Source organism: Nuphar pumila, chromosome 5 (genome assembly GCF_984573655.1).
Source record: "Nuphar pumila chromosome 5, dmNupPumi1.hap1.1, whole genome shotgun sequence".
NCBI classification, from domain to species: domain Eukaryota; kingdom Viridiplantae; phylum Streptophyta; class Magnoliopsida; order Nymphaeales; family Nymphaeaceae; genus Nuphar; species Nuphar pumila.
Window position 1 is genome coordinate 17,252,761 of NC_143253.1, and position 10,793 is coordinate 17,263,553.

General features: G+C 37.7%; 1 protein-coding gene across 1 annotated transcript; it reads right to left on the reverse strand.

The window, feature by feature from the left end:
* Positions 1-875: 875 nt before the first annotated feature.
* On the reverse strand, positions 876-10,108 carry LOC149836958 (uncharacterized). The gene is made up of 5 exons (XM_090007189.1): positions 8,611-10,108; positions 6,832-7,026; positions 5,280-5,309; positions 4,075-5,178; positions 876-2,168 (listed from the first exon to the last, which is right to left on the reverse strand). Exons 1-5 carry the CDS (start codon positions 9,040-9,042, stop codon positions 1,617-1,619), a joined length of 2,313 nt encoding a protein of 770 aa, XP_089863315.1. The 5' UTR covers positions 9,043-10,108; the 3' UTR covers positions 876-1,616.
* Positions 10,109-10,793: the final 685 nt, after the last annotated feature.

Here is a 10,793-nt window from a genome sequence, read left to right on the forward strand (position 1 = left end):
TTTGAAATTTTTACGAGTTGTATCCTTCACGAGCTATCATTACATGGAGTCGAAGTTTATAGTCCCTGAATGAGCCATCATCTGGACGATAAGGATTCAGGAATCAACCAACTACATGCATTGCGTGGTATAAATTTCTTCAACAACGAATACAAATATTAAATTATCCAAAAAGATGGATGAAAAAAGCGGCACAAAAATTTTACATAAAAATGTCAAATAAAGCATAATTTGGTTTTAGTTTTTATAAAATGAAGCAAAAAAAAAAGGGCATCTATAGGAGTTTTCACCTTCAAAATGAAGTTAGGGTATATGAAGTTATGAATTGTGGGTCCCAAGATTTGACATGATACAAACCTAAGATCTTGGTCAAGATTAATAATGGGACATGTCCCAAGCATAGTGACAAACGTTTTAAACGGCAATTTCTCCTTTTTCAAAAACTCTCGAGAAATTTAAATTTTTCATAAATCTCACAAATTTTTCGGCAAAATCTTGGCAATAAAAGAATAAATTAAAAAATATAAAATTTGCTTTTTATAAGAAAATATTAATAAAAATACATGGTTTTTTTTACGATAAATAGCCGTTTAAAACGTAAATATCACGTTTAAATCACGATATTTATGTTTTTTCATAAATCTCGTGAGATATTGAAAATCTTGTGAGAAATTGCTGTTTTAAACTTTCAGGCAATTTCTCGCAATATTATCGCGAGATTTTCAGAAATCTCGCGATATTTGTCACAATGGTCCCAAGTGCTACAGTCCATATCATGATTCATCCACAATTGTCACAATGGCTTAATGTGATCACAAACTCAATGCAGTTTTTTGTGGCCAATCTCTCAAACTACCACCATTTCAAAGTTCTAGTTCGGCTTCCATGCTGCATACCAATTCTGAACTGTTCACAGATGAATGGTAAGCATAAAGAAGAGACGCATACAGAAGAACAGCTTGCCTGTATTTCCTATCATTAGTCTCACAGCATCTTTTATACTTTATAAAATATCATTTACCACCAAATCACTTCAGCCTAGCATAAGTTATTCGTTATTTTCCAGTATTGGAAAAAACCAATGCCCTGATCTTAAACAGCCTCCGTTTGGGGCAGAAGAGCCATGACAATGTGGGCTTAACCCTTACATGATCCAGTATCTCATGGTTTTAGATGCAGAGCTCTATATTCATACACGGCTAGATTGGATTCTGATTACTCGTCAAATATAATTGAGAAACTGCCATTCCGTACTCGAGCAAAAGGGCTTGTGGATTCTGATCGCTGATCAATTATTTTTATACTTTGTGATACCAGCATTCGCTGAAACACACGAAGTTCAAGAACTTGAGCACAAAAACAATCATGGCTCATGTTTCAACAACTGTAACAAGGCATCAAGCTTTCTACTCTCTTCTGGGTCCCCTCCCCTTGCAAGTTCTTCCTGGTACAAAAGCCACCATGGTGACTTTGCAACTCAGATTGACAGTCAAAACTGAATATTCCGGTGCAGCATAACCAAGAGATCTCGGCTTCCAAGTCCAGCGCTTGTACATGAAGAAACGAAGCAAAAAATGAAACCAACTGAATAACAGGAGAAACGTAGTCATTCTCTATCACAAGTTCTTGTCAATAAACTCACAAATCCTCTCTTCCATGTAGATCCGGTCCTGGTATTGCCGAGGCATGTGCCTCTCATCAGGGAATATTAGGAGCTCATATGGCTTACCAGCACCGATAAGTGCATTAACAAGCCTTGCAGTGTGCCGAAAATGCACATTTTCGTCGATCATTCCATGCACAAGCAACAACTTGCCCCTGAGTTTGTCCACATGATTCATAACAGAACCATAGTCGTATGCCTCTGGGTTGTCCACTGGCTTGCCCATGTATTTTTCTGTGTAGAAAGTGTCATAACCATCCCAAGAGGTAACCGGAGCACCAGCAACAGCACAGCAGAAGGTATCTGGAAATCTTGCTAAGGTGATGGCAGAGAGGTAGCCACCATAACTCCAGCCATATAGTCCAATGTGTTCAGGATTGGCAAGGCCTTGTTTTATAAGCCACTCTGCACCAGCAAGCTGATCTTCAGCATCAATGCGGCCAAAGTTGTACTTGAAAGAGCCTTCAAATTTTAGTCCTCGCCGTGATGTGCCTCGGTTGTCCAACTGCAAATCCAGATAAAGAAAAATCGAAGCATTGAAAACTGCAACCATATTTACAGAGAGCACAGCCACTAAACTGAACATAACTTTAGCAAATGGACAATTCATCTTCTGCTTTTTCATCAACCAATAAACGAATGAATATAGCTTATTTGGATAGCCAAGATGGGGGTTTCACCATAGAGAGATTCAAACTCGAGAACCCCCTTAGTTAAGATGGTGCAACGCTACTAGGCCAGGTAGTTCATTCAAACTTTATGAGCACATCATTTTATGAATGTAAGAAATTCCCAAAGTTCAGAACCCATCTATATAGCATGGGTACTTCTACCAAACCCTGTACCTGTGTCATACCCGCACTAGTACTTGCGTAATTTGGTATGGAACTATGGATTAATTAGGTTTTGGACTTGACTGATTTTAACTAATTTATGATCCAATCAGTCAGTAGTTAAAACTTGAGATAAAAAGCATCCAATGTTTACTAGATACTTTTTATTATTCATTTGTTAGTTAATTATATATCTTTGACGTGTTTTAGGGTTGTAATTTGTAACTGACAGCCTACAATTATATATAGAGAGAGCATTCCATAAAATGTAATATATTTGTGCATTTTTTTCTGTGTTTGTTTGTGTATATAGCCGTTCCCCCATACCCATCCTTTTAGAAATTTACTTTGTGCCATGTCATACCCAGTACCTGCACCTGTTCCTATGTTACATAGCATCCTTTGAACCGGCAAATCATTAAAGAAACTTACACTTTTAGGTTCCAAAGTCTGTATTCTGTTTAAATTGCTGCTTGCAAGTAATAAAATACAAAATTGACGTGGCATCTAAGCATCAATAGTTACTCGACCAATCCCACCACAGAACACTATATGGTTGGCTAAAGAAGCAAAGTACTTATCGGCTGATTTCCAACAAAAGTTCCTGCCAATAAGTTCTTAAGACAATGTCTCATAATAATTCCTAGAACTGGAAAATTTACGAGTCACTTATGTTACTCAGGATGAGTCATTTAAGCCGACTCAAAATCCAACAAGGTAGCACAAAAATTCTCAACAGCTGTTTCAGAGTGGGATCTTGCCACTTTAGTTGTGAAACGAAGCCACAGAACCCTTTGGGACAACTATATATCACCAAATTTGCATATATATATATATATATATATATATATATATATATATATATATATATATGTGTGTGTGTGTGTGTGTGTGTGTGTCTGTAAAAGGTGCACAAAGTTCATGGAAAAGTATATTAAAAAGGAAAAAAAACTGATCTATGATGGTCAGCAATCAAGATTCCAACAGCGAGTCATTGATCTATGATAGGATAGTAACTTATTGACAGTGTAAATTTCCTTCTCAAACTATTAATTTGAAGACAATACATGCAATTGGATTTTCTTATATATTTCCTTATTATGCTGCTGTTCAATGCCCAAGTTCTTATGTTGTGAGCAACTTAGCAATGTTATAAATTCTTTGTAGCTCTTTTAAATATCTGTTTCCTTATTTCTAAAGTGTATGTCTTGTCTTCCTTGAAACTGACGTGTTGCCAAACCTTTCACTTGTCTATATGCAGATACCTGCACAGAACTCTCAACTGCTACGGCATCAGTCAGGTAAATCACATGATACCAAGAACCAATTTAGTAGAGATCCATGATCTCCAATGCTGGCTTGCAATTCACAAGCCATATCCAAAGAATGGAACCCAGAACTTGTATACCTCCATTTTCTATGTAAGGAAGATGAGAAACACCTTAAACTAGCAAGTGCTAAAGTAGTAGAAAGATGAACTTTACCATTAAACAAGGAGTAAAAGTTTGATAAAGCAAAAATAATAAATTATAACCAAATCTGAACAATTTACCAATACAAATATTATAAAAAACTAACCTTCCAAACCAGGATTCCTTTGCTTCGAAAGTAATGTGCTCTCATATCAACAGTGTTCAACCATGAATCATAAACAATTTGGACGCTTGGACCACCATAGACACTGACCAAGGTCTTGTATGGTGGAGGCCCAAACCTTTTCGCATCAGGTCGATACAAGGCACCATAGAGGACAGTAGTACCATCACTTGCTGGAAGTTCAAAAATTTCTGGTGGCACCAATTGAAGCCTTTTGCATCGAGGAATAGTACGCTGATGCTCAAACAGGGGCACCAACAAGCTTCCATCTAGAAGTGAACAAAGCAAGACTCTGGGTGGTGTATTTAGGGAGTCATGAATATCAATAAACCTCTGCATCTGATGATCAAGGACAACCACATGCCTCCCCTTTCCATGGGTCAACCTCTGAGGCATCTGCAATGGGCTGCTCCAATCAGGAAATAAGCTAGTGCAGTATAAGTTGGACTCCAGAGGTCCATCCTTGGTTCCAGTGAAATAAATAAGCCCAGCATTCTCATTTACACCAGCAATTTGCTCAACCATCCAATCACCCTCAGTGATGGGCCCTAAGCAATCCCCATTCTTATCATGGAGATAAAGATGCCTAAAGCCAGTTTTCTCACTGGCCCAAATAAATCCCTTTGCAAACCTGTTTACACCTTTGTGTAGTGGCATAAAGCAGTCATGTAAATTAATCCACACATCTGATTCTTCCACTAAGAGGAGTGTTCTGTCACCGGTGATGATGTCAAAAGTAATTATCTTTAGTTTAGAGTGAGATCTATTCAAAACCTGTGCCGCAAGAACATTGTCAGGCATCCATTTGATTCTTGCCAAATACTCTTCGTCATGATCCTGCGTGCCACAAAGAAGGTCCATCCACGTAATTTCACCCCCAGAAGCAGAAACAACACCAAGTTGCACTTTAACATTTGAAGCACCAGAGAAGGGATATGCATGATCTTCCTGAGCATCAGAACCAACATAATCTTTACCTTGATGCATGATTCTGAAAAGTGGAATTTCGGTTGCATCAACTTGTGTAAATGCGATATATTTTCCATCTAACGACCACCAGAATCCATATTTTCGATCCATCTCCTCCTGTAACCATTGGATGGAAGAGCACCTACACTTTAACCTGATTGCCCGAAAACTGGAATAACAATTTTTATCTTCAAATGAATGGCATGGTTGAAGCTTACCTGTGCAATATACTCAGCAAGACCATGGGTCTGCAAAACGTCAACATACATGAGCACAGTCAATCTGGGAGTTGCTTGAAGGGTTATTTGTTCATTCTCATATGCCAAATTTTAGCATCAGAACAAAAAAAAATGGTCAAAAACCAATATTTCTAAAAATACAACTGAAACCTTCATCTTTTATCAAAAAACAAAATTGTAATACAAATATGTGAAGCATGTATAAAAGTATTAAGTATTACACTCCAGCACGACACAGTTCAAGGCTAAAGACAAACTGTAACGTGCATTAGTGTTCAGCATTTGTCAGGATTTTCATAGTCATGACTGTTTCCAACTCCAGGTCATCAAGCTGTGTGATTGAAGAATGTCTCCAATTCTACATTAGATAATGACAAAAAGATAGATAGGATAGAGATTTTGTTGATAGATGATCAACTACTAAATGCTAAAATTTTGCATCCAATTCTCATATTTTCATGATGTATAGAGTTTACAAATCCACTACTAAACAGGCTATATGGTCTGCTCCCATCTAGACCCAAATTCAACCCTTCAGAGTACAATACCAAAAAACACAATGTTCTCAAAATATCACCTATTTTGAAAATACCATGTTTCTATAACAGTATTAACACAATAAGAACAAATTTTGCAACAATTTTATATCATTTATATTTTATTTACATTTTTATATTAACTTTGTATCTTTACATATGCCAATATTTTCCCGAGAAACACCATATTTTTCAAAATATCTTTCCCTCACTAAGATTTTTCCCAGAACAAGATCTGTAACATTGTTATTCAATATTCAGTCATCACAACGGGAAACTTTTTTGGTCCTCCATTTCTACATTAGATAATGACATAAAGATAGATAGGATAGAGATTTTGTTGATAGATGATCAACTACTAAATGCCAAAATTTTGCAGCCAATTCTCATATTTTCATGATGTATAGAGTTTACAAATCCACTACTAAACAGGCTATAGGGGCAGATTTCCTGCCTCAGATCATCCAACCACATCCATTACAGTACAGAATGGTATTTGTCTCCCTACCACTACCTCACTCTTTAGTAACATTAAGACAGACTGTTACATTAATAACATTTTAGGGAAAATATAGGAGGAGAACATCAATCAGGGAGTTGGACACTGTTTTGAAAGGAAAGAGTGAACATTCATTAGGGGCGCATTTGCATGCCATGGACAATTTAGAATTTCTGCGGAAACACATGCACAAAGCATTTCCACAGGTCCTACCGTAGAAACACAAACAGAATCCCTGCTTCCCTTTTTAAGGCTATCAAAAGCAAGTACAATAATAGTTATCGATCATTTTCTTTATCTATTCACCAGTTCTCCAAGTGTTCTGGAATTGTAGGTGAATATATTCATAAACTAGTGTAACCATGGCAAGAGTCTTATGTCACGAGGAAAAGAGAAAAGGAACCCCAAACCAGCACAGATAAAATTCAGCACATACTGAAATAAGTCAGCAAGTAAATAATAAAACACAACAGCAGATGAAGAAGCTATATTTTACCTTCAAACTTCCTCTAGCACCAAAAGTCAATTGTTTGGATTCACCGGTTGATAAATTTAGAATGCATAGTTCATCATCTCTCACATAAGCAAGCATAGATGCATCAGCAGAGAGATGAGGATCAATGATTGGTGAGGAAGGAGCACTTGGAAGCTTAAGTTCGGCCTCCAAACCAGGAACCTCCTGAATATAAATCTGTTGGCAATGAAAAAGCATCACATTTCAATATAACAGACAGCACTCAGAATACAAAACGGAAGCATATCAAGCAGCCAAAATGTATGCATGCAAAAGAATTATGCTAGTGTGCGTGAGTGCCTCTGTGTGTATGCATGTGTATGTTGCTCAAGCATGACACTGAATAAAATGCTCCAAGGTCAGAAGAAATTGTTGAAACATCAATCTGTGGCTGTTTCAGAGTAACCACAGGGCAAAACAGAACTGTGAAACTTTAATGAGGGACCATTTATTGCATGAAATACAGTAAGGAAGAAGAGCTGGATGCTGCAGGACAAGTCAACTCAATAGAGCAATTAGCTTACAAAGTGTTGAACAATGCTTGGGGAAAAAGGGTTGGCCAGAATGATATAGTTGATTTTCTTCTAGAGGGAAGAAACAGTGACAGACAGAGTACTAGCCTCAAAGACCCACAATATAGATTTTCTATAGCCAGTGGCTTCTGATGGAATGCTAAACAAGGCAAGACATTATGTACGATGATATACCTTGAGCTTAAATCATCTCACTAGGGATGTGGGCAACAACCACACCAAGATACAAGAAATAGAACCACCTAAAAGTGTAGGAAGCTGAAGGGGAAGTAACCAAGCATTGGAATCGGGATCATGAGATAATGGATTGTGCAAGAGTGGAGCAGCTAATGGAGTCTAACACCCTTCAAGTCTGTGCCCTTCCATAAAGGAGAAATTTCTATTATAAAAGAACTAATATCATGAAGAAAATAAGAAAGCATCCCAGGAATCAAGCAACACATCTCAGGACAACCTCCAAGGATGAGAAGAGGAAAGCTGTAGATGAAGCCTTTTAAGCAAGCATCACAGTCATCAGTCACTGCCAGATTGCAGCAGCCAATAACTGAGCGTTATCCCTTTGGAGTAGATTTTTTATCTCTCAGATGTACCAATATACCCAAATAGGAACTGATTCAAGTAAGTCAACAGATCACGAGATAAATGTTTACATTTACTAGACCACTAGAGAACCATCAGTAGCATATTTGAATTTCACCAAGTCATGAAAGAAAACCACCACTCTTCCTATTAATATACTATTGGGCTTTTTGACATGCTTCAAGTGACCACAATGAACATACGATCAAAGACTTCTTCCACCATTAAGAAAAAACTGTGATCTCTTCATAACCCACAGGGTCTGCATGTTGAAACTTTGAACTAATCAAGGACATGCTTTACCATCAAAGACATGAAGAGTAAAAATGAAAGAGAACTCCCAGCATTAATATTCCAAAAGTCCAAATAAAGAAAGAGAAACAGAATTAATCATCATGCAAGCTATAATTTAAAGACAGAAATACCAACATATAGCATCATAAACATTGTAAACCACCACATGAATGTATGTGCTTGTACTAGTGTGTGCAGAACATGGTTCAAAGCATTAAAGAGAAAGGATACTATCACAACTACAGAATAACTTAAATCCATGCAGATCACAAAATTTCATCCACATTACATACATAGCATAAAAACATCATTCTAAAAAAACAAAGAAAAACAGAATAAAAACAAACAAACAGACCCCGCTAGGCAGAGGGATCATGATTTTGGCAGGCTTAGAACAAGACTTTGCCCATTCGTACCGGGTGACTCCCAACCCTCTCTCCCTCAGCCTTTCCCTCCTCAGCTTCTCTTCCGCAGACAAACTGCTCTCCTCTAGACCCCCACCCGATGGACTAAAAACCAACACTTGTTGTTGTGTCAAGGGGTCTAACACGAAGACATTGTAGTTCAGAGAATTGTCCGGACTGAACAAGAATGAAACCAAGCTGTCGTCGGGACTGAAGCTGACCGAAGTCGGGGCGACATAACCGGGCAAAGGGTATCGAACGATCTCCTCAACAGGGAACAGTAAACAATCATCTGGGCTCTGTTTAGCAGAATTTTCAGTGGGTGGCATGTTGTCTTCCAATGATTTTCTTCGTTTGAGCTTCCTTTTCGAGTTCGCACGCATTCCAGAAGAGTTATAAAAGTTAAAATCAATTTTCGATCACAGGCATATGAGAACGAGTGAAAATTCAACATGAAGATTACATAAGATAAAAAAAAAACCGGAACTTTTTTTTCTATATATAACAACGATCGACCTGAAACATTCTAAGGTGAAACTCAACGAATATACCGAAAACTACAGCTGATGGAGTGCTGGAAGAAATAAGAGGGAATCGTTTAGAGCCGTTGCAAAAAAAGAAACGAAATTTCAAGATTTTCCGATATTAATAAACGCTGAAACCGTATTTGACTCGGATTCTATCTCCTCAAAAACCCTGGTTTTCATGCACCGCGATAAATTGAAGGGGAAAATAAGATAAAATTAGTGAACTCCAAAAGATGGAAAGAAAACCTGTTTGGTTAACATTAAAAAAAACACCAACTTGGAAGTTTCAAGTTGACAAACGATAGGGTTCAGTTCTACCAAACGAGGAGGGGAAAAGGAAAAAGCAAACCTAATCCGAAGTAATCTAATTCCGTCTAAGACAAGCAAAAAACGCGAAAATTTGATCAGAGGACCGAAAGTAGAGGGGAAAAGAAAAGGAGAAAAACTGTTCTTAAACAAAAATCCCACCAAAAAGTGTGATTTCTCTTCCGATTTTAACCAGAAAGAAACAGAATCGATCAAAAGAGAAATATCCTCAAAATTTCAAACTCTCGTTCTTTTCTCGATAAAGAAAAACCGATTCTCTACGCAAAATTTCCCTAAAATAATTTTAAAAAAAAGGATATCGAAAACGAGAAAATCATGCATAAATTACGGTATAAGGAGTTGGGAATGGTCCGATTAAGAAAAGAACCCAAGAATTTCCCGTTTGGTGGAAAGGAACGAGGAGGAGATCAGGCTGAAATCCGGATCTCGAAAACCCCTCAAGATCGGGAAAAAACACGGATCTCAGTTTCCGATCGCCAACGGGGAGATTTCCGAAATTTCGAATTTCTCGAAAATCGACACTACTCTGAAGAATGCTGCGCGGTTTGTACCTTGCGGACTGTACTCTAGAATCTGGGTTGGATAAGTTTTCATCTATCAGACCCGAACCGAAATCGCATTACTCGGTTCAAACCGTGAAAAGATCAGGTGCGATATGATTGAACAAATATTTTGTGCATCAAGCACCTGATCACCCTCCATCTTGAGGACAGGGCCTGTCAGGTGTGGGACCCAATCATATTGCACCCGATCCGGACTCGTTCAAACCTAACCAGAGCCGAATAATATTTGGGCCGGATCTGATTTTTGACAAGGATCTTGGACCTGTCTGGACGCGTTCTTACCTGAGTATTTCCATGCACTTGTAAGTTGAAGTACCGTAAATTTGATGGGTTGTACATTGGATTCTATTTTTTAACACGTCATAGTAGCCACCAGTTGTTTGGACTGGTTTGGATTCACCTTAATGGGTTTGAATTCGACCCGTTGAGTGAATACATAATCAAGGTGTTCTCCATGATTGGAACTCACAGGAGAGGTTGTTTTGACCAAATATGTTTTTATGAATGCCTTCAGCATGTTTAAAATAATTAAATCTACATTTTGATTATATTTTTCTAAACTCTAAAGAAACACATTTTTTAGGGTTCAAAATTCAATACATTGTACACGATTTTCAAAAACCAAACTTTTGAAAAATCTGGCATAGACGTTGAGAAAACATGAGCTGATTCCAACTAAACCAAACATGATCAGATTGGGAGGGTCAGAAAGATTTT